Source organism: Oryza brachyantha, chromosome 1 (genome assembly GCF_000231095.2).
Source record: "Oryza brachyantha chromosome 1, ObraRS2, whole genome shotgun sequence".
Lineage (NCBI taxonomy): Eukaryota > Viridiplantae > Streptophyta > Magnoliopsida > Poales > Poaceae > Oryza > Oryza brachyantha.
Genome location: NC_023163.2, coordinates 2,474,829 through 2,499,088, shown reverse-complemented (window position 1 = coordinate 2,499,088; position 24,260 = coordinate 2,474,829). Strand labels below are relative to the sequence as shown.

Genomic DNA, 24,260 nt, shown 5'->3' with positions numbered 1-24,260 from the left:
GGATTTTTCGAGAAAACTGCTTGGTTCGTCCAATTTTCTCAAAATCCTCCCAGACAAAGTGTCTCCGTACAAACTTCTAGATGGGCCTAAAAGCACTCTCCCAACAGGTACAACCCAAGTCAAGGCCCATACTTGTACCCGGCCCAATACATACTTCTAGCTGGGCCGGAAAGCATTCTTTCATCAGTCGCAGCCCAATTAAACTACGGAGGCCCATACTAGTATTGGGCCCAAATTGAAGTAGCATTGGGCCCAAATAGAGGTAGGATCCCACTAACGTGGGTCACACCCAGAAGGCCTACTTGGCAATGTCGGCCCAAATATAGGTTGGCCAATTTAGCACATGAACTTGCTGGTTTAAGAAAAGAAGCTTCTAGATGATAGTTTTAAAAAGGGAAATCAGGTAGTACTAGTTCATAAAATTAGGTGTATGGGTTCGTATTTGAACATATAGAAAATGGAATTATATTCATGGATATAATTTAGGAGTACGGTAGCCAACCACTTGATAGGCTTAATTACTAATTAGGATTTTTTTTCTCTTTTGTACTCTGGATTAGTCGAATTATTAGTATGTTCTCATCTGGTATCTCCAGTTGGGAAAACATTTTCAGTTGCCTTTCTTAGTAGCACAACAAATTTGGTAATGAAATTGTTAATGAATTAATTAGCATGTGCAATCTTCGTATAATTGAATTAAGTTTTGTTTATAGTTTGAATTTTATTCTCTCGGAGATGTTTTGCCCCAAAAGTTGGAAGGTGGACGAGGGAAAAATAAATTGATATATATATGCATCTAATGAACAGGCTAGTACAGATCGATCATGAACATTTTTATTGAGATTAATTTTGCACATTATTTGATATTTGACAAACACGAGAGGTTGTGCTATTTGTCAGCCCCAAACCAATGAAATGGATCATTACAAGAGCAAATTAAAGGAAGCTATTAATCACAAATTAGCTGAACACGTGGCCGCCGCCTCCCAAGAAGCTGAATCCATCGCCATGGCCGCCGTCGAGGTAGTACTCCCCAAGCAGCACGGCCAAGAAGCCGTCGTCGTCGCCGCCGCCGCCGCCGACGTGGCCCCGCGCCACCTCCGCCGCCCCAGCATCCCGGTGGCCAGCGTTGTCCGCGAGAACAGCGCCGGCGGTCGCTGCGGGTGCCTCGACGACGGCGGCAGCGGCAATGTGGGCGGCAGCGGCAGGAGTCGGCCGGTCGTTGTGGGCTGAGCGGTGGGAGAATGTGTTGAACGCCTCAGGCGGCGGCTGTCGGCTCCGGTCGGTCTCGCCGCGGCGGTGTCCAGCCGCCGCCGCCGTCGACGACGACGACTCCGTCTGCCGGAGCTTCTTGCGCAGCCGCGCGTTCCAGAAGTTTTTGATCTCGTTGTCCGACCTCCCCGGCAGCCTCGCCGCAATCTGAGACCAGCTGCACGGACGAACTCCATTATGCTGTTGATTGATTGAACAATTGAGCTAAGCGCAGCGAAGTAATTAATCAGCTACCCTACCTGTTGCCGAGCTTGTCATGGAGAGCCAAGATGAGCGCCTCCTCCTGCTGGGAGAAGCGGCCGCGCTTGAGGTCGGGCCTCAGGTAGTTCATCCACCGGAGCCGGCAGCTCTTGCCGCAGCGCTGCAGCCCGGCGAGGTCGGGGACCGAGCTCCAGCAGCTGACGCCGAACCGCGCGATGTGCGTCGCCAGCCTCTCGTCCTCCTCCGGCGACCACAGCCCTTTCCTCAGCTTCTTCTTCTTCTCCGAGCAGCAACCCTCCTCCTGCAGCCGCCGCTGCTGCTGCTGCTGCTGCACCACTAGCCTCCCCATGAGCTCAGCTCAGCTCGACCAGTTCTTGATGAGACCAACTGCTACTGAATCTTGCAGTCGCCGGCAGGATAGCTCACATCACATGCTGCATATATGGAGTGCCATTCTTAGCTACTTAATCCGACGCCATGGATAGTTAATGGTGTAATTGGGAGGTTTAAAACTGGTCTTATTGCCTGTAAAGGCATCGATGAATCACGCATGATTAGCAAGATAGGTGCTTGCTTGCTCGCTGCTGTCACAGCAGAACAACTTTTGGTCTCAACAACCGCTCGTGTCTCTAGCTGCGTCCATTCTAATCATCGGAGACGATGAGCTTAAATTTCAATGGATGCAAGGTGAGAAACCAATTCATATATGTTTCTTGTTTTTTGCATTCGATCGATTTGCAAGCCAATGCGTATGCATGGACGGTGATCCAATTGGCCATACAAATATGAACGACATGTAGATGCAGCATATATGAATTCATATTATATGTTTCTCGATCGAGATCGATGATGCATGGCCTGGTAAGTATCAAGTCTGACGAATAGCTTTAATTCATGCATCCTGGACCATCGTATCAATCATGCTTGGTTTAACTATTAGCATTACCTTTTCTGCGAATGGCATAGCAGCTGTGTTAGTACTACTTTTGTTCATGCTAGCTACGTTGTAGAAAAGAAATGTCTTGGATCAACGTTGACAGGTCTCCGATGCACATTTTTATCATTTTCCTATATTTCGTTTGTACAAACCGAATGACTTATATAGAAATCTAATCCTTAAAAATCTCATTTTTTTTCCTCCAAAACGAATAGGCCCTGTCAATTGGGACTAGAAATAGTAGAATGGTTAACTATTTTACTTTTAAGCCCTCAATTCTGGTGCGGTTTAATTTTCATCACTAGTTAAACTCTTGTTCATCAACTCTCAAAATTGTATAGGACTAATCCTAGCTTCCACACCAATTTGGCCATGCATGGCATTCGCATGGTGTAGAAGTTCAAGGTGGTAGCAGGCTAGTGGGCTACATTTCATAGATGTTGCGAGCTACGGCGTTATCCCCCACACTTGCATCTCTATATAATAGTGATCATGAAGCATGTCATTACCCCTGTCTTTGATGTTTTTAGCTATCACGACAACAAATTAACTCTACTCCCTCTGCTGTGTATATCGTAAGATTTTTTAAACTTTTCAAGATGTATTCATTTAATTTATATATATATACACACACAGTGACGCTACATAGCGCGCCACGGAACCGCTGCGTGCTACGAAGCAACGTAGCGCGTCACACAGCGATCAACCAACCAACATCCACGCCACTCCACCCCTCCCACCACCACCACTCCTAACAAAAGCTAGTGGTGTTAAATAATAACTGACAAATGCGAGTGTTGAGTTAAAAAAATAACTTATATAACTATGGGGTGTTTACTATGATACACTGTGGAGTTAAAATTTACGAATGTGTACATTTACTGGTTGAGGAGTTAAAAAATTAACTTTCATCACACATTCGACTCCACTGCCAATGTGTTAGTTAAAAAATAACTCATATGCCTAGCATGTGTTGTGTTGTTCGATAAGTTAAACTTTAACTATATATATATCCTACTATCAGGTGTAGCTACTTCCTTCACGTCCATGATAAGAAACACTTTCATAACTGTTTATGCTCCCATTAGACATTGTTAAATCTCATATGAATAATATAACTATATGTATAGAATTTGTATTTTCTGTTGAAAGAGAGCAGAAATATGTATGGATGTGTTTTTGTACCTTTAGACGTGGTGTAGCTACTCCCTTCACGTCTAACGTACAGAAACATCTTCATACGTATTTCTGCTCTCTTATATATATTCTCAACATTTAAGAGAGACGGGAAATATAGCTAGCTAGCAAAGTCAGCCTTGCAACGCCAGCTATATATGCATACATTCTGATGCATGAATTGCTGGAAAATCTTGTCCTTTGTGCAAAAATTAAATGCACAGGCGCGCGTCTTATATCATCATAATATCGATCTCGAATTTTTCAAATACAAATAATGTGGTGGAATTTTATACATGCATGTTGCTAGGTAGGGTTCTTCTATTATTGTAGGGCCGTTATTTACCTAACCCTAGACACAATACATATATTATATCGTACGTAAGATATCAAATTTAATTAGTTTTTCTGCGTGCGCATGTATATATAGATACATGCATGTAGATATTATTGATGTGAAACAGCAGCCGACACTCTTGACTCCCAGCTGATGCTATCGTCCACTTGTATTAATTCAGGCCGGGACACCAACCTGCAGCTAGTAGTGATTAGCTAGTGAATTTAACTAATTAATTTCAATCAGCTCGATCGATCGGTATGTTTTTGTCCGTGACTCCATACGTGTAATATAAATCTACATTTATTAATTTCGCCATTGCGATTTGTGAGCTCTGGTGCATTGTCTCTATATAATTGAATGAGGAACGTTTTAGAAATGTCTATATTCATTGCAGCATATGTTTTTGTTGAGGTTTTTTTGTCTACGAGAGAGTAAATCGTAGAGTTAAGAAACCATAGAGTTAAGAAATTAAATTTAAAAAAAATATACATATTTTAATCAAATTATCATAAAATTATAGATTTAAACCAATGTGTAACAAAAATATAAATTAAACACCAAATTTATCACATAACTGCATAATCAAGATGGAGCGTCACTACCTAGATTAAGTAACATAATTAATGTTTATGACCAACCTAATCACAATACTTCAATGTTTATAGCTTCGGTTCAACAGTAGTTCTAGGGATTTAAACTCTAAATATGTAGTTTTATGATAAATTTAGTGTTAAATATGTAGTTTTATGACACAATATCGTAACTTTTTGCAGCGGCGTGGTTTTATGAAATTTACTAAACAAATGATATATACGGCTGCTATAGGAGAAATCCACGAACTAGAAAAGAAAATGTTTTGAGTGTCCTAGTGATCACATCTCAACCTCATATGATGACTTGTTGGTATTTGTCTTGTAATAGTTGTATATATTAACACATCTAAGTATCTAATTAACCACCCAAAAAGTACCCGGCCCCTAGAGAGGTTAAAATGTCTGGAGAGAATGTCTGCATATATAGTTGCATTACAACAAATTAACCTGAAGACCAAACCACTAACGACATGACAACAATGCATGTAATAGTCAAGGCCAATTATCAAGTGTTTAAAAAATACATCGCAAGTAATTTAGCTAATACTTCCAGATGTCATAAAACCATACCCAAAACACATCCACAGTAAATATAAGGCAGTCTTTAAAACGTCTCGAAGTGTCTCTAGATCAGTCTAGACTATGAAACTCTTTAAGTTTAAAGGCCCAAAATTGCCAATGTATAGAAATTCTTTTTTGCCTAGAAGGCAATACTTACTGCACATAGTTTGATCAAAACGGTTTCATAAAACTACAAACCTAACCATCGAATTATCATAAAATGGTAGATTTAAGGCAAAGTATCATAATGTGTAGGTTTAGTAATGAAGTTGTCACAAAACTATGTACTTACGACTTTAAATCCCACTAATGTTCTGTTGGTGTTACGAAGTTCTAGTTTGGGGTTAGATTCGTTCTAAATATATTGTGGTATTACATCTTAAAACTGTAGCTTTGCAGTAAATTTAATATCTAGCCACTTCATTTTAAAATATAAGCATTTATAACATTTGAATTTGAATCTTGTATCAAAATATAAGAATTTTTGAAACTATGCACGGTACTACTTGTCCCATCAAACTTCTCATTCATTTTTTTACCATTTTATTTCATTTACCCTTTCACCCCATCCATCCCTCGGTTTTAAGATTTTAAGAGGTATCATTGTCTTTTCTACTCGACCTTAATATCTACTAAACAATTTAGAAGTGCTTACTTTTTAGGATATATACAGTAAGTGATATACGTTGATACACTTTTGTAAATGTAGTTTTGTACTACTATGTAATTTTGTGAAATTTATTCTAGAAAAATTCTTCTATATGAGGTTTTAAATGTAGTGAAACTGACAAGAACCTAGACAGTAATTAAGCAGGTTCAACTGATTAGCCCTCTCAATACTAATCATGCAGCAGGTAGTGAGGTGGAGCTTAAATGATTCTTTTCCTAGATGATCAGCAACAATGTTCTGGTCAGTTATCCAATGGCTAATCAGATAAAGTTAATTAATTCAGGTTTTCCTACTACTCTACCACATGGATCATTAATTAAGATTCCAATTAATTATCCTACTCCAAATCACCTATTTGTGCTCTTAATCTAGCCCAATAATCATCGGACCTCCCCCCTAAAAGGTGTTCTTGATGGGACATAAATAAATACAGATCGATCAATATCATTGCACGCCGCGTGCAGGAATCTTTTGGCTCACACCCCCCCCCCCCCCTCACTCTCTCTCTCTCGCTATGCAATGAAATTAAATTAAATCCTTAATTAGGACAATTCATCCAGAATTAGTCATCAATTATCAAGATGGTCATGGGAGTAATGACCACAGATTAGGCGATATTAAATAACCAAACAACTCACCAAAACTAAACTTTTGTGATGTCTGTACTTCGGGCAACAGTGGCATGCAGCAGCATGAGACAAAAGGTCACTCATGTCAGCCATTCGCTGTCTTAGCTTAATAATTAACTTTAATTTGGCCATGTTGAGTGTATCATTAACAGATATATATAAAATTTAATTAATACTCCGTCCGATTCAATATAATACTTATCGTTTTAATAACAGCCATTTTAGAGGTTTGGTTTCAAATAATTAAGTATATATGTATGTATTAATCTTAAAAGGCACGTTAATAAAATCATGCATTTGTTAATATTTTTATATCTTGCTTTGGTTTAAAACGAGAAGTATCACGAAAAGCTGGCGTGGAGTACTCCAGTGTATTTTACTAACAGTAGAATTTAATTCACACCGTTAATTTATTTTTATCAGAGAGTTGTGATTAAATTATAATAATAATAATATTAGGTGTAGTAGAAATTTGAAGAGGTAATATCATTTTTTTATTGTGATCTAATTGAAAAAACAAAATTAAAAAATATTACTAATCAATTAATTAACAAAATACAAAAATACATTTTTAATCAATGATTAAGATTAATTCTACTAATAGTATAATACTAATCAATGATTAAGATTAATTCTACTAATAGTATAATACTATCAGTAAAATGCACCGAAGAGTTCTTCTTCCCGAACTGGTTTAATCCCCACGCCCAGATCCAGCACAACTACAGGCAGCTAGCAGCTGATGCATGCATGCGTAAGGGGCGTCCATAATTAATTAATTTGGCCGTGCAAGTTGATTGATTAATAATAATGCATACTTAATGTTTCTAATCCTGATTGGGTACCTATGGCCTTCCTCGTGATCGTATCATTTTAGTAGCATATCTTGTCATGCACGCATACTTAGACAAGCTAGTTGTACAGCCCTTCATATGTTTAGATTAGTGAATATAAAAACATTGGCCGCCATAAATTTGTCCTATGTGCCTCTCTTTTTCTCTCTATCTTTCATGCATAAGAGCAACTATAATAGCAAACTATAAGCCAACTATAAATATGTTTTAAGCAAATAAGAGTGAAGAGAAGTGAGTTACAGATTTATAGCCAGCTGTAGCACAGACTTCAAAACATAATACGTGTATGACATGTGGGACAAGATAGTATATATTTTATAGATAACTATTGTATGAATTGGCTATTAGATTGACTATATATGATTTGGAGCTAGTAGTTGGCTATACTATTGAACTTGCTCTAATGCTACGGAAGAACTGGTTAACTAATCAAAGAGAGAGGCGTGTATATATACATTATTGAAGAAAGCAGAGAGTGGTTAGGTTTTAAACGGGGTGTTCTTCGGTGAGGAGTTTTAAATGAATGCATTTTTTGTCCTTCTTGAGTAGGGCTGCTTCTCATCCAGAATACATACAATTATGCATTCATTTAAGGAATACGTACAATTAGTGATCGAGTGTAACCCGGTCACCATTTAAGGATAGATGGATAGAGTTATTTCATGCCCAATCCTTTTTTATATATGTATAATAGAATGTTCGATGAATTAATCAATGCAAACATTCGGGCTCTACACACCAGCTAACATGCCAAAAGAAAAAGAAATGAAAGGTGAAAAAAGTAGAGAATATATACAAACATATTATGCAGCTTTGCTACAACTTGCTCTACAATAGTAAGGGAAAGAATATGAGGACTACATATACCCAACAATCTCTAGAACAATGGCTTCTTGAACAGTCGATGATATTCTATTGACTTTGTCCAAATAATCAAAGATTGGTTTTTATTTTCATATAGAGACAATACCACTACCACTGAACTGTAATTGCTCGGTTATAACCATTTGTGATAACCTAATATGTAACAGATGAAATTTAAACCATTACAAATAGTTATGAGAGAAAACATGCATTAGTGATGATGGATTAATATCTGTAACATGTATGAATATATATGACTCATTGTATGGGTCATCTGTAATGACTTTACAAGGAAGTAGTTACAAATATTACATTATCTTCAAAGGCGAGAGAATACCAATTGTTATGGCTATCCAATCTCCTAGGTGACTAGACTTATCCACCGAGTCAAAGACTTATTTTTTACACTTTCGCTCCCCCACCTGAACCATGTCGAGTCTTTCACTGCATTTGCACTACTTGCGCCATCTCCTCTACGATAGTGGTGGCCATTACTCCCTCCCATTGGCCAGCTTCAACGTTATTCTTTCCTTCCTATACCCTGATGCCGGCTATAATCATTGCTTTCCTCCCTATCCCCAACGCCATCAGTCGTTTTCTCCTCCCCACCCATAGCACTACTTACTCGAGTCGGCCAAATCCAATGGCCCTCAAACACGAAGATCATGGTGCCCAGATCCAATGAGCCTTGGTGTGGCAACTGGCAACCCCGCTGATGGGCTCGAAGCACGTAATCGTTAGGTATGACTTCAGTGGCGAAGTGCACGAAGTGGTTATGGAGGACTATCTTCGGTTCCCCTGAGCTCTAGCTGGCTCGATCTGATGGTTCTCTTCTCCCCCACGCCAAAATCTAGTTGCGGCTTGTCCCCTAGTACTTCCACTATAGTTGCCACAACCGGCCGGTCTCCTCCCCATAGGTCAAATGCTCCCACTCCCCATTGTTTTCCTCCTGATCCAACGACAAGGACAACAACAGGAACAAGACCCCAATACTGTTGTAGTCTATATGGGGCCCAAGCACCAAAACCAACAAGCGAGGCTCCTCCACCGTTCATGATCTTGGATAATTTCTTTTTATTAATTGCTTCCAACCATCTGAACATCCAAATTAGGATGATTTATGTGCGACTTCACAGGATTATTTTGTTTGTTGGATCCTTCAGTTTAAATGGGCATGTTGGAATACTATGTTCAATTCTTTTGTTTTCTACAAGTTTGCAAGATTTCTTTTGATTTCTATAAGCTTGCATGATTGCATTTCTTATTAAGGATTCTTTGCATGTTGGAAAACTCAGTGTAAATGATTTTGACAGTTTGCAAGACACTAATGAGCATGCCAACAATGACATAATTTTTTGTTATTGACGATCCACATCTGTAATTGCTCGCAGCATGAGAATTGTATTTTCTTTTTTCACTCTGCCATCCACATCTATGGTGGCTCATCATGCAAAGCTGTTATAGATGAATTATATATGTATCGGTTCTCTACCCATTACATATGAGTATTTTTGAGCCGTTAAAGATGGTTTCTATGGCAGTGTACTAAGATAACAATCTACGCAGAATTGCAAAGGAAACTTCTACTTGAATCCACGTATCTAAATAAGGGATTTTACCCTAGAGATCATCAATGGCCACCAAAACACCATGCATTAATTTATGAATAACCAGACATAATTCACCAGTAGCAACATATGCAATTTCTTACACATAATAACCTAGCTTTACTTGATAGGCCTTATAGCATATTCACATACATGGGAAAATGTACTAAAACCCCCTAAGGCATGTGCCACTACTTGTGAAATTTTAGTTATAAGTAGTTGCAAGACATTTCCAAAACATCTGGAGCAAAATACAAATATAGCTAGAAAAACAAGGTTCGGCGGAGCCCCTACTAAGAGCATCTGCAGGAGAATGTTAATACTCAACTCCCTAAATCATGTATTGGATTCATCTAAAAAAATATTGTGCCTAAAAATTACCTCCACCTCTAAAAGAACCCCCAAAATGAATTACCATGTATTAGAAATGCATATGTCTGCCTTATATCTGGGAAGCGGGAGAGTTGATATTAGACATGCGTAAATATTGAAAATAGATTGAGGAAATTTCTAGAAATATGTTTTCTGATATAATTTCCAAAGTAAGATTTTATGGATCAATTTTAGACGCCTCTTGGGTATGCTCTAAAGCCCCTAAAATAGGATGAACGCCAATTCTCATCCCATAACCCTAATCCAGAGGCTCTAGACCCAAACCCTATCGATTGTTTTCTCCCACAGGAAGACTTTTTTCATATCTCCATCCCTAGTTGTTGTTCTCATGCTAGTCAGTTTGCCGTCCATGTTCGTTGTTAACGGGACCTCCAAAATTTGAACCCTACTATTGGCAGAGTTTCATTTTTGTAGTTTATTTTTTTTTGTGGGTCAGTTATTTGATAGTATCTGGCTGAGTGTTTTTGTATTATGGGTTAACAAAAGATTTATGTAGTAAGTGAATATATGTGGATGTGTTAGTATGTTGCATGTGAGAAAGAGAAAAAGTTGACGATATATTACATCTATGTCTTTAATTTAATCTAGTCAATGGTACATTGAAATAAAAAGAAATATAAATAGCGGTAATAAATTGGAGCATTTCTGGAGTTGAACATAGTTTAGGGTCTTTAAAAATGAGGGTGGGAGCCTTTCTTTGACCTTTGAGGGTTTTAAAATATGGGCTATTGCTGAAGATGCTTGATAACCTATGATGAACAAGCTTCTATTCAGGACAACAAGAATTGTAGAATCTTGCAGCCCTCCCCTCATCAGGACCTCAACAACTTCTATTCAGGATGAACAAGCCATGACTTGGATATACATGTCGATAGAAGTGATATGGCTACTTAATGTGGTTATTCATGCACATAATTTTCATAACTATGGGTATGAGGAGGGGGCATATTCCTTATGGTTTTAAAATCCTCTTACCCTATATTTAGGTTTATTATGTATGAACTAGCGGGCATGTGCTGATGCACTACATACCTACAACACTAAAAAAGTATATAACTATTAGACTATCTATGTTGGATTGTTGGTTGGTTGCAAGCATCATAGCAGGAAAACATGTAATAAGGCTAACAAATAACCGAGAGCTATATCCTTCAAAAATATATATATTAGAGATCTATGATGAATTGTCAGATTTCCTTTCCTAGCTAGCAATATAAGTAAAATGTTACTGGTGTACAATAAAATTCAACCCATGCATCTACATAGTTTTTTTCCTCAAAGGGATCGGGTGTCCCCCAAGTTTCTTGTATGTCATCCAAGTAGTTATGAAAAAAAAATAATAATACAAATCAATATAGAACATATCACCATAAATATACAAGTTTAAATTTAACATATACAAGTTGAAAAAAAAGAACAAAACTCTTGCCATTTTGCATGCCTACGGTTGATAATAAGCCGTAGTGGCTTATCAGCGACCAAAAGTAATTTGTTGATAAAACCTAAATGTATGTGTTATTAGATATTTAGAAAAATAAGGGAAAATAAACTATGATACCCTCCCTCCCCCCCCCCCCCCCAATAACCAAAAAAATGTGATAAAATACCCTAAAATTAACTTGAAACCTATAAGTTTTAAAGTTAAGATTTGGTGGTGACTTATAAACCAAAAGGCAAACGACGAAGTTTCAAATTAACCCCCCCCCCCCCCTCCCAGTTTATACAAGTCAAATGTGTGCTTGTGGTGAAATGCCGTACATGTACTGAGATATATGCTATTTTCCCTTTTTTATAATTATCTGGATAACATAAAAAAAGTGTCAAAAAGACTTCTATTACATAGGGCTACCTTGACCTACAGACTTGTAGGCCCCAGTTTACCTGTTTGTGTACGTGTTGTAGACTTGCAGACTAATAATTGAGTTAATTCCAACTCCTAATTAAGCATATAGTAGTATAGTACATACGTACAGAGAGCTAGCTAGACCCACAAAAAAGACTTCGTCGATCAAAAATCTAGTACTGCTGATCGATGCTGTAGGTTCTTTGATCCTGACCTGATATATGGCCGGCCTAATTAGTATGAACCTCGTCTTCTGAATGTGCCAAAGCATTTTTGGCTCTCAGGGTGTATGCTTTCTGTCTCTTCTTCCTACCTAGCTAGCTACAGGGATCACCAACTTACAGTCGTAGATGGAATAGTTGGGTCCTAGCTAATATATCTAACTAATCTCCAGCCCATTTGTGACCTTAAAATTGACAGCATTTGATCAGGGTGTAGTAGCTGACAAAAAGATGGCCAGCTAGTGTGGTCTTTTGGTACTATAGGGTCTGAATCTATGATCATCCATTGGATAATTTTCCTTATTTTTTGACTAGGAGGGAACCTAAGTATAGTCAAGAGTCCTTTTGAGGGTGGTTAGTTAATTGCAAATTAACATTCAATAACACACTGTAGTTAGCTAGCTAGACTGACCAGTTAGTTTACTGTACTGGATTTTGCATACTTAATTATGCGATCGAGTACACTTCTTCTAATCATTCATATGGTCGTTTGCAATGAACTTACTGGATAAAAACTACCAACTCTCTCTAAGCTATATAGTACATAACTTTAGTTACCTCCTTGATGTGATCTCCTACCAAGCTGTAGTGCAGTGCTAGCTGTATATATCATATATATGCAAGCTGCATCAGATAGATGCATGGCTCTTGGCTGCATAATTTCCTGCACTAGGCATACTAAAACAAGGAGACAGCAAAGCATATACAAATCGATGCTGATGATCTACATGGTTCACTAAAAAAATATCATGCACAGAAATATTAAAATCTCTGAATAGCCATGCTATTGGATTGGTACACTTATATAATTGAAGAAATGCCTAATCCTTTTTAAAAGAATAATATATCCCGTCCTTTTCAGAAACATAAACCATGTGCATGCCCTCTCTCTAGCTATTTAGTGTCACCTTAATTATGTTTTTCGAGGGTCATCTCTGACCAATTAATGCCAATATTCATGCATGCATCTAGATGCTGGCTACCATTTGTACCTTGGTTGTAATGGCGCCGTAACAGTAGAGATGAGCAGGATGTTGGATTCATCGATACCATGACTAATCACAAGTACTTAATACAAGATTTTATTAACAAATTAGGCTAATTGGAGAGCCATCACAATCTTGTCCTGCCTACACATGCACACAGTAGAAGTGCTATTTTCAGATCAGCTAATCACATGTATATATATGCATTATCATAAAGAATACTAAGATACAAACAATCTATCACATGCTAGCATCGACCTAGGATTAATGCCCTTTATACCATCCAAGTACTAGTACTTGCGTGCAGTCTTGTTCATGCACATAGGTACATGCATGATGAATACATATATATGTTCATATCATCACATATAACTAGAACCACACACACATGCATATGTTCATATGTGTATTAACTACAACAATTCATGCATGCATGGGATACCTTGACCAAACCTTGGGTACAAACACATAGAATAAGACTATCAGCTTAACACACAATGCCAACACAGGATTTGTCTGTCTAATGGATGTACAGATACCCTGCTACGGGTAGGGCAATGTGCAGTAGTAGACAACATAATTATTTATATATTATATGCATCTATATATGTGTGTGCATAGGGTCACATAGGTAAGCAGTCCATTCTACAGCAGATCCAATCATCACATACTAATTAAGTGAGGAGCTCCAGCTGCTAATCTTTCTCTGGATTCTCCATCAAAAGCACTCACTCATAGTAAATTAAGTCATCTCAGCTGGGAGTAGCAAGCTAGTGCTAACTCAAGAATGGTGAGGAAGCCGACGAGCAATCGCCACGGTGAGGCCGAGTCCGGCGAGGCGGCGGCGGCGGCGGCGGAGAAGGAGAGGAAGGGGTTGTGGTCACCGGAGGAGGACGAGCGCCTCTACACCCACATCACCCGCTGCGGCGTCTCCACTTGGAGCTCCGTCGCGCAGCTCGCAGGCAAGAATTGATTAGCACTTGATGATTAATTGATTGATTTCTTGGCGACTACTAATTAATTAATTGTTATACAGGTAGATAGATAGATAGATAGATAGCTAGCTAGCTTTGCAGGCGCAATTTGATTTCTTGATCTGACATGGTTGGCATTGCATTGCATTTGCGTTGGTCGATCAGGGCTGAGGCGTAGCGGCAAGAGCTGCAGGCTGAGATGGATGAACTACCTAAGGCCGGACCTGAAGAAGGAGCCCATCACCGATCGAGAGGCGGAGACCATCGTCTCCCTGCAGAAACTCCTCGGCAACAGGTAAAATGATCGATTCATTACTGAAAAATCTGAAATAGTAGTGAAATCCATACAAAGTTTCACGGTTAATCCTGTTCGATCTTTAGCGAAAACTTTGATCAAGTGATCGATCGATCAGTGTGTTGATTTGGTCATGGATGTGTGGTCTTCAGGTGGTCGGTGATCGCGGCGAAGATGCCAGGCAGGACGGACAACGAGATCAAGAACTACTGGAACTCCCGCATCAGGAAGCGCCAGACCGCCGCCGCCGCCGCCGCCGCCGCCACCGCAGCCGGCCGAGCTAAAAGCGAGCCGGCAGCGCCGCCGCCCCTGGAGAAGGAACCGACGGCCAATGCGGCCACAGTGGAAGCGACGGCATCGTCTCCTCCAGTGATCCCAGCGAGGCACCCGGTGTTCGCGTGCCAACTGCTCGACGGAGGCGCCGCCGCCGTCGAAGCCATACAGTCGCCGACCGCGACAGAGCAGCAGCGGCTGAACCACGCCGGCTCATCGGAGAGCGAGGTGAGCGCCTGCGGCAACGGCGGCGGCGGCGAGGACTCCTCCCGGGACTACTGCTACTCCGGCGACGGTGACATGCTCCACCTCATGGCGCTCGATGACCTCGACTGCTACTACCCGGCCGACTTGCTCATCGATGTGCCCGGATTGCTTGATGTTGATGCATGGGATAGCGAACTGTACCCTGCAGATTCGACGAGTAGCTCGATGAGCAATTGATCAGAGAGAGTGTGTGTGATTAGCTAGTTAATCACTAGCTCGGCCTGAATCAGCAGCTACCTAAGTGATAAATACTTGTTCAAATTAAGTTGATTTGTAATTCAGTTGAATTCTGTACTTATATATATTTCTTCAAATTCATATATGAATTTTCTAGATATTTTTGGGATAAATTGAAATTGAATGTTTGCTCATATATATAAGTTAGCTAGCTCTAGCTACATTATAATCCTCAACTCCTCTCCTGTACAATTGGGCTTAAATTCAGAGAGTTATAATTAATTCAATCATAATCAAATGCGTCGTCTTCATCCTGACAACTATATGCTCAGTGGAAACATTCTTTCTCGCTACTGATTAACTATTTAACTCGCATACGTCCACGGATTAGCAGGTCTGAAGAAAGATCATTTGCCAGTGGCTAGTGCAGTTCGTCATGCATGCTGTATGCATCATGTCAATGCATGGTGCTGCACATATAAGATTCTTCAGAAAAGCCATGTATGAATGCACATGATGCGCTAGAAATAAAATCAACATGCTACAGAAAAGCTATAACTTTTTTTAATCACTTAATCAGCCATGCATGCTATAATTAATCTCCAAATCATCGATCGTTTGCTTTACAGCTTGTGTCCAACGTAAGATCGATCGATCCATCCATCGAACGGCTAGCCGCCCAGGTGCAGCTGAATGAAAACTAGTTTAATCACAGCAGCTGCCCATGTGGTCATTAACAAACTGAAATTAATTTAACCTGCAAGACGCCCTGCATGCCCAGGTGCACATGGTAATTAAATTGCTAAATTAACCACCTGCTCTTTTGTATCTACATGCCATGAATTATTCTACTTATTTGCTTAATTAATCCTTGTGTTTACATCCAGGCATGCTTGAAATGTGACTGATGATATGTCTACTGTCATCAGCTAATTAATCTGCAGGATGTATGTATTTATTTGTACTGCATGCTGTGATCAGCATATATGCCTACGCACGTAGTGTCACCTACTGCAGAATTATACTTGACTGCGACTACGTGGCCAATTAGCTCCTAATTTCAACTACCACTGATATTAATATAGTTTTATTTTAAACGTATCTAATATTCCGACAAGCTGTTGATCAACGGAGTTGCTGGAGATGATTCGAATATTTTTTTTTTTTCGGGTGATCTGAAATCCATACTGGGAAGGGACACGTGCCTATAATCTCGGCCCGTTACGCCGCTCCAGTTGGGCCGTCTGAAAAATGGGCCTATCCTTGCAACTGCTTGCTGGTGGGCTGAGATGGGCTGGGCCGGGCTGCTTCTGCCGGCCCAACTCACTAGCCTTCTGGAATGTACTAGCAAATCATGGCACTCTAACTACTACTGCCTGACAGTGGCTCACTGACAGGTGGGCCCGTTAGGTAGTGAGAGCTATCGGAGCACCGTACTCGTGGTCTTGCTGACTTGTAAGTCATGCATGCGACTCTCCCTTTCTTTTGCTTTCAGTGGTAGGTGCACCAAGAGAATATACTACAAATTTCAAACTCCTTTTTCTAATAAAGCGAGAAAAAATTTTAGAGATTGAATTTGTATAGTCTCCACTAAACTCACCTTACGGCAACCTAGCTTATTCTAAATATATATTTTTAAAGTAAAGTACAAAAGTAAGAACTCATATATACTCAGTTCCTATAAACAATACCAATGATTCAACCCTCGATTCCTATTTTTTTTTCTTATACTTATAAACTAAAATTTATATTAAATTTAGAATTGATTTTAAGATTTTTTGTGGTAGTTTATTTTTCAGCATTGTCTTTTAGATCTCTACGAATATGTATATAAAAATTTTATTTATAAATTATTTTTCGTATTTAAATATACCGTTTGGTTTTAAAAAAAATCAAAAGATGACTCCCGTTATGTCCAGAATAATAATTAGCCATAAATCTCCTACACTGAGCGGGACATATAAAGATAATTATTATGGATGTGAGTACAGATTATAAAGAAAAACTGACCAGTTAAGCCCACTTCATAATTATAAATACAATTTTAAATTCATTTCGATCAGTGGAGTTGAACGGATTAAGCTCCGGTAGTGGTAGACAAGCGGCAGAGCGATCGATCGTTTAGAGCAGAGCTGAGCTGAGAGCGCCGGCCATGGGGTTCGCCGTGTCGCTCATCAACGCCATGTTCCGGCGGGCGTTCACCTCCGCCGGCCTCCGCCCGCACTCCGCCGTCGTCGACGACGACGGCACCACGCTGCACTTCTGGGCGCACCGCTCTCTCCTCCCCTCCTCCAAGAATGGCGCGGCGGCGGCGGGGGGCTCGAAGGAGACGACGACGCGGCGGCCGGTGGTGGTGCTCGTCCATGGCTTCGGGCCGGACCCCACGTGGCAGTGGGGGGTGCAGGTGGGCCCGCTCTCCCGCCACTTCGACCTCGTGGTCCCGACCCTCCTCTTCTTCGGCGCCTCCGCCACGCGCGCCGCGGCGCGATCCGACGCCTTCCAGGCCGCCGCCGTCGCCGCGCTCCTCACCGGCGGCGCTCACCTCCCGGGCCTCAACGGCGCCGACGGGAAACGCCGGCTGGTGCACGTGGTGGGCACCAGCTACGGCGGGCTGGTGGCGCGGCACCTGGCGCGGGCGCTGGACGGCAGGGCGGAGACGGCGGTGGGGAAGGTGGTGCTCTGCGACGCCGACCTGGCCAAGGGCCCCGACGACGACGCGGCGCTGGCGGCGAAGGGCGGCGTGGCGGAGGTGACGGAGCTGATGGCTCCGGCCGACGGCAAGGCGCTCCGGCGGCTCATGGCGCTCTGCGTCCACCGCCCGCCCAAGTTCATCCCCGAGTGCCTCGTCCGCGACCTCCTCCGGGTACGTACGTACGTACACCACCGTATACGCATACCGTACGTACGCGTGTACTGTATACGGATACGTATAGTGGAGGTCATGATAGCCTCTTCCTATCTTACCCTCCTACCTAAGGAATATTAGATTTGTTGGTGAGTTGTCACAAAAAAAAGGTTACTCACTCAGTTTAATATTACGAGTTATTTTAACTTTATTTTAAGTTAAAGTAGGTTGAACTTAATTAAGGTATAAAAAAGATAAATAAATATACTATAAGAATATATTCAATGGTAGGTTTAATTGATACCAATAAGATCAAATTTAAAGAGAAAATCTAAAGTAGCTTATAATACGAAAAGTAGAAAATAACAAATTAAATAACTAAGCATACAAAGAACCTCCGAATTAGGCTAATCTACCGACAATTTGGTGGCAAATCATATCATCCACCGGCAACTCGCACTTTTCCCGCCAATATAAATTAGTCACACGCGTAAAGGCAGGAACGAATATGATTCGTCTCTGTTGCGTAAGCATGACGTCGCCTATGTTAGGTTAGGGTGGTGTTTGGGACGTGCTTTTCCTAGCGAATGTTTGGATGCTTATTATAAATAGTAAATATAGATTATTAATAAAACTCACCTAAACTAATTCGTGAGACAAATTTATTGAGCCTAATTAATCCATAATTAGCTTATGTGATGCTACAGTAAACATGCTCTAATTATGAACTAACTAAGCTTAAAAAATTCGTCTCGTAAATTACTACTCATTTATGAAATTAGTTTTTTTATTAGTCTATGTTTAATACTTTAAATTAGTGTTCAAACATCCGATATGACACTACATCAAACTGATCAGATTTTGCACAAATGGGTAATTGTAAACGGAATATTTACAAACAAAAATAATTTGAAAATAATACTTTTATACGTGTGTTCCTAGTAAAAATTTAAATCTTGACTTATAAATTTAAGCAGAAATAGAAAAACGATGGTTTTCGTATTTCAATTATATCAACAAGAAGATTGGATGCAGGTAGGAAATTAAGAAAGTTTAAATCTTGATTTTGCAAATTTGCAACTGTGTGTGGCGCAGAAATATTTCGCGGACAAAAGAGAGGAGAAGATCCAACTGATCAAGGGGATCATCACCGAGCAAGACGACTCGCAGCTTAATTCTCCTCTTCCTCAGGTTCGTAGTAATCAGTTGCAAGAAAAAGAGATCAACACACTGCATTGATTGAACATTCAGAACTGATGCTGATTTTTGCAGGAAGTTCTTATCATCTGGGGGGAGTTCGACCAGATCTTTCCTGTGGAGAAAGCACACAAAGTGAAGGAGTAAGCTTCGATCTTGAATTTCTTGATCTTGCCATTGTTCATTGCAGTTCGTAATTGCCTGAACAGTTGGCTGAATTTGCAGGATTCTTGGGGAGAAGGCGACGTTGAAGATAATCCCGAACACGGGGCACCTGGCGCACCAGGAGGATCCCAAGATGTTCAACGATATCCTGCTCAAGTTCTTGCTGCCTTCTGTCGTCGCCAGCGATGCAAAATAATTCAAAGTGTATATATAATTGAGAATCTGCTTTGCCGGGAACAGGGTGCAGTGGTTCAGGATCTTTGATTTGGGTTTGTGTTTCTTTAATTTCGAATTATGTAATTGGTTGCACTTGAATTATCGTGTTTTGGAGAGGATAGACCGAAATATTTTATTTTGTCATCTGCTATCAATAATGTTCATATATGTTACACAAGATCATAACAACAAAATGGGTCCATAGCTCAGTGGTAGAGCAATTGACTGCAGATCAATAGGTCACCGGTTCGAACCCGGTTGGGCCCTGTAAAAAAATTTGTTTTTTAATTAATAAATTTCGGATTTTCTGATTAAATTTTCACTTCTAAGATTTCGAATTTATTTAAGAATAAATAAAATCTCGGATTTTCTGATTAAATTTTCACTTTTAAGATTTCGAATTTCATGAGATTAATATCAACTAAAAATTATATACATTTTTGTTTAGCATGGTCTATACCAGACACAAAATTGCCGCAAGATCAACAGCCATACCTTTTTTAAACTTTTACAATTTCTGTTTACATTATATTAAAATTTTACTTATATTACTTACAAATTACAAGCACTTATATTTTTATTAAAAAAAACTTTAACCCAGGCACAAATGGCGCCAGATGAACGAATATACGCTTTTATTTCCCTTCCCTTAGTTTCGGAACCAACAGGCATTTCTGACATCAGCAGAAAATGACTCACAAAATTCTATCATTATCCGCGATACTTAACACTGACAAAACACACATTGGATTCTACGGTATTATACACACACAATAAGGCATCGAGGAATCCTTGTCAGGCTCCAATTATACTACTGAACCTGCCAAAAATAATGCAATCTATTATCATATACTTCTCTGCTACCAAACTGCCAATAAGTAAAAACCATTAGGTTGAAACTGGCCTTGCAAGGGAGCTGAACCATCTGATTCCCTTGCAGTTGCAGACTTGCAGGTCAATGTACAGAAGAAGCCAACAACCACAGACGTTTTCTATACATGTTGAACATTATACAATAAACATGCCACCCATGCTTCCAAGTGAATCAGTTGGTGGAAAGAAACAGAATGATCTGCATATCTTGATCTTTCAGGGAAAAAAGTTACATTTTTGCAGGAAATTTCCGTATGAACTGAAAATTTCTAATGGTTTTGGTGAGAAATACAAAAGACTTTGAGGAAACTCCTCAGAGAAGTTTGGGGGAACACTTTTGAGGACACTGAACTTCTACATCAGTATGATCAGAGTCAAGAGTGTTACACTGCCCCTAAACAATGAAAAATAAGAAGCCGAAGAATGGAATGAAATGGAAAACCTGACCTACTAATAAAGAATTACAAGAGCATAACTGATGGGAGAAAAGAGCAGATTGGATGCTCATCTTTTCTCCAAAAGTCTGAACCTGCAGATCTTGAGCTTCTTTTCAGTTTTATTTCTGTGAGAAGATCCAGTTATAAACATTTGACATGTCAACTAGCCTGTACCTGAAGTAAATGCTCGGTATGAAGGGAGAACTCTGGTCAGCTGTACAAAAAGTGCCAGCGTCAACTATGGACGACGCTGAAGGAACCAATATTCATCGGCCATGCTCCCAGAATGAACTATCATAAAATATCTCTTAATTCCTCCTTGGCACCAAGGCATTCCTGGGGATTAGCGTAGAAATAGTCCTCTTCCTTGGGCCGGCCAGGGATGACCTTTCTGTCCATTGGCTGGCCCATGCGATGCTGGTGTGCCTCCTTCACAGCAGCAGAGAATTCATTCCAGGACATTGCCCCTCCTTGGAAATTATCCAAAAGTTCAACAAGTTTCATCCTGTCCAATACGATGGTCTTGCGGAAGCCCGTGTACCTAAAATGGATGAACACGAAAGGCTACTCAGCATATACAACATTAACTTATGTAGTTTTAAAGTCACTACGAAATAGAGTTTTTTTTTTTTGAAGTTAATCTTAAGAATTCAGAGTACATCAGAAGCCCAAGCGGTTCTTTACTAATGTTAAAAACAAACCACAAGCAGACTTGAGTTAGGTTAGATTTTGGAGAAGCAAACCTGCGATGACCCTCAACGACCCTTGCCATATTCCCATCATAGCTGGGGATGAAAACATCGCTTGCAATTGAAACCATGTAGTCCAGTGCTGCCATCTGGGTTGAATGGTTCTGGAATGGCTGCAGTTCATCAGGAGACAAAAGTTTCTCCTTCCTTACCTAACATAAGATCAAAGTGAGTTATTATCTAGCAACCATGATCTCATAAAAATATAAAGGGGGCACTGTAAGTGGGAAAACTATGCTCACCAATCTAGGATATGCAGCCTTCAAAGCTGCCAACCGCTTTTCACCTCCATATATTTCACCAGAGGCTATATAAATCAGTGTATCCTTTGTAAATCCTAGAGCCTTAAGCACGAGAGTAATTTCCTCAGGTGTGAGGGGGCAAAGTCCCTGAAACCTCTTAACCTCAGAATCAATCTCCTTTTCTTTCCACCATGGATAAGCATATCTAAAGTTCAAAGATAATTGGTTCAGATTTATGTAAGTAGTAAATGAGTGCAATAAATCAGCATTAACTAGTAATGCACAAACCTCATTCTAGTGAGCTCTTGAGTTTCTTCATCAGAACAGCCATGTGTGCAGCCCGAAAACGAAAGCATATCCATTTCGTACCGTAAGTGAAGAACAACAAACTGCCCATTTTTCCGAAGGATGGAGATAAGTTTACGGCCAAGGGCCTCAATCTGTGGGGTGAATCTCAAAGCTTCAAAGTTGACACGACAACGCAACCTTTGGAGCTGGAGAGGAAGACCATTGTTTGCAAGGCGGGCGTCTGTTTTATTGAAGTGGATTACTTTGTGCTTCCTTGCAAGATGTAATACCTGCATAGGGAGGATCCTTCAGAAACAGTTATTGGTAGTGCTGCTAAATACAAACAGCAAGAAGAAACTTTTTTTTACCCTCTTTAGATAGTATGTCTCATTGGACCAGCTCACAGGTGGCATTGAGTAAAGTCTTCTCTTAGTTTTTAGCTGGAGTTTCATAGGAAGTTCCTTAACAATCATCAGCTCGTCTCTTAACGAATTAATGAAGTGACTGACGTCAAATATATCTCCAAAATCACTGGAAAAAAACAAAAACATACTATCTGAAATAAGAAATACAACAAGAAAATAGCTGTAATTCAGCTATATTTCCATATGCAAAAATCCTAATTTATTACAAAATTAGGTTCACAACAAGGAAGAATGATAACTCATGTTTAACAACAGCAAATTAGGATACATAGTTCATCAAAGAGGTATGCTGCTGATCTTACAGAAATAAATGTTATATGGTAAACAATACCTTGGATCAGCCCAAAAAGATCTTTTATCCAGTTCAGGGACCACTAATGTTAGATTCAAATAGCGAGCTATAGTGACCATATCACAAATCTGTAAAACAGCATTCATAAGAAATTTACAATCAAATTTGAAATAAATGGATGAGCTAGCTCAAGCTAAAATAGCTAAGGTACAAACCCCAGCTCGCATTTGATTAAGTCCTCCATTGCAAGTAACTAGTAAATAGCCATTGCTCTTATAGATTCCTGCAGAAAGCAAGATGCCAATCAGCTCTAGTGCCAACAAAATGACTGAAACATCAAGATGCGTCTATTGTCTTCTAGTTCTGTGTCTCTACAATGATGTGTCTTGAAAGTTACAAGCAAAAATCAATTTGGAAATATAAAGGAGTAGAAGTTTGCATCAATCAAAGCTTGTTTGACATATCACTGTTGAACACCTTACATTAGATTCCCGTTTAACTTCAAAGCAAGTAAGGTAATTTCTCAATTCACACTTTCATTTCAGCCTAAGCGTTGGGTTACAGTATAAGTAAATTAAATAAATCAGTACTAAAAATAGCATACAAGCATATGATACCACATTTTGGTCAAGGTTCAGGGAAGAACCACCTTTGAGCCACCAAAGGATGATCCACGGCAACAATCCAGGATATATCCCAACAAACCATCGCAAATTTAGAAAGTTCTCACCCAATTCAAACCCTGAGATCCCAAAAATGGCACAAAACCTGCGTCGAGATCGCCAATTTGAGCACGAGATTGAACCGAACCGCCACGAAAGATGCCTCCTTTGACCACCAAACATCCGCATTTGACTCTCCCAACCGCCCCGAATCAGAGAGCCGCGAGCTCCCCTCCCACCAGATCGCGCAGACTAGGTACTACACGCTAGGAAACGCGAGGAAGGAGAAGCAAGGGGGGGAGCACGAAGAGGAGGCAAGCAGGCACAGGGCACTTACTCCTCGGCACGAGCGCCGGCGGCGACAGCCTCGCCGCGACGCGGTCCTCGCCGGCGAGCGCGGCGAGCCCCGCGGCGCCCCCTCCGCCGCCGCAGTCGGCGAGCACCCGCGGCCTCCACAGCCCCGCGATCGACGCCAGCTGCACCACCGCCGTCCACACCACGGCGCTCGCCGCCGCCCGCATCGCCCACCGCCACGCTCGCCTCCGCCGCCCGCCAAGCCCCGCCGCCGCCACCACCATCTCTCCCCCCGCCCTCCTCCCCCTTCCCTCCCCTCCACCGCCTACCCGCCAACTAGCAGCCTCTCGCCACTATCACCACCACCACCAGTGGGAGGCGACGTCGCTCCTCCCCCTCAAGATTAACTAGTCTCCTCCGCAACTAGTTTAGTGGGAATCTC

The 24,260-nt window shown here is 40.6% G+C and overlaps 4 protein-coding genes and 1 non-coding gene across 5 annotated transcripts; 3 read left to right on the top strand and 2 right to left on the bottom strand.

Annotated features, from left to right (window-relative positions):
• Positions 1–960: 960 nt before the first annotated feature.
• LOC102704300 (transcription factor MYB61-like) lies at positions 961–1,822 on the bottom strand. The gene is made up of 2 exons (XM_006645474.2): positions 1,512–1,822; positions 961–1,429 (listed from the first exon to the last, which is right to left on the bottom strand). The coding sequence occupies exons 1-2, from the start codon at positions 1,820–1,822 to the stop codon at positions 961–963; spliced, it is 780 nt and encodes a 259-aa protein (XP_006645537.2).
• A 12,112-nt stretch (positions 1,823–13,934) lies between these two features.
• On the top strand, positions 13,935–15,133 carry LOC102704021 (transcription factor MYB4-like). Its single transcript, XM_040527150.1, has 3 exons — positions 13,935–14,109; positions 14,287–14,416; positions 14,569–15,133. Exons 1-3 carry the CDS (start codon positions 13,935–13,937, stop codon positions 15,131–15,133), a joined length of 870 nt encoding a protein of 289 aa, XP_040383084.1.
• Positions 15,134–17,192: 2,059 nt separating this feature from the next.
• LOC102703741 (dihydrolipoyllysine-residue acetyltransferase component of acetoin cleaving system-like) lies at positions 17,193–19,700 on the top strand. Its single transcript, XM_040528158.1, has 4 exons — positions 17,193–17,996; positions 19,074–19,169; positions 19,251–19,318; positions 19,401–19,700. The coding sequence occupies exons 1-4, from the start codon at positions 17,286–17,288 to the stop codon at positions 19,534–19,536; spliced, it is 1,011 nt and encodes a 336-aa protein (XP_040384092.1). The 5' UTR covers positions 17,193–17,285; the 3' UTR covers positions 19,537–19,700.
• A 51-nt stretch (positions 19,701–19,751) lies between these two features.
• TRNAC-GCA lies at positions 19,752–19,823 on the top strand. Its single transcript has one exon. It is a non-coding gene; the product is annotated as a tRNA-Cys (tRNA).
• Positions 19,824–20,587: 764 nt separating this feature from the next.
• LOC102703448 (rhamnogalacturonan I rhamnosyltransferase 1-like) lies at positions 20,588–24,093 on the bottom strand (the record flags this gene model as incomplete). The annotated part of the gene is made up of 8 exons (XM_015839379.2): positions 20,588–21,407; positions 21,610–21,767; positions 21,858–22,062; positions 22,146–22,435; positions 22,514–22,676; positions 22,902–22,990; positions 23,078–23,145; positions 23,862–24,093. Coding segments are annotated over 8 exons (1,452 nt in total), but the record flags the coding sequence as incomplete, so codon positions are not given.
• Positions 24,094–24,260: the final 167 nt, after the last annotated feature.

Bases quoted from the DNA above. Each gene is read 5' to 3' on its own strand.
- LOC102704300 (XM_006645474.2), bottom strand. From the start codon at position 1,822: ATGGGGAGGCTAGTGGTGCAGCAGCAGCAGCAGCAGCGGCGGCTGCAG. The intron at 1,430-1,511 runs GTAGGGTAGCTG...TCGTCCGTGCAG, and splicing joins CATGACAAGCTCGGCAACAG to CTGGTCTCAGATTGCGGCGA.
- LOC102704021 (XM_040527150.1), top strand. From the start codon at position 13,935: ATGGTGAGGAAGCCGACGAGCAATCGCCACGGTGAGGCCGAGTCCGGC. The intron at 14,110-14,286 runs GCAAGAATTGAT...TTGGTCGATCAG, and splicing joins CTCCGTCGCGCAGCTCGCAG to GGCTGAGGCGTAGCGGCAAG. The intron at 14,417-14,568 runs GTAAAATGATCG...TGTGGTCTTCAG, and splicing joins CAGAAACTCCTCGGCAACAG to GTGGTCGGTGATCGCGGCGA.
- LOC102703741 (XM_040528158.1), top strand. From the start codon at position 17,286: ATGGGGTTCGCCGTGTCGCTCATCAACGCCATGTTCCGGCGGGCGTTC. The intron at 17,997-19,073 runs GTACGTACGTAC...TGTGTGGCGCAG, and splicing joins TCGTCCGCGACCTCCTCCGG to AAATATTTCGCGGACAAAAG. The intron at 19,170-19,250 runs GTTCGTAGTAAT...TGATTTTTGCAG, and splicing joins TTAATTCTCCTCTTCCTCAG to GAAGTTCTTATCATCTGGGG.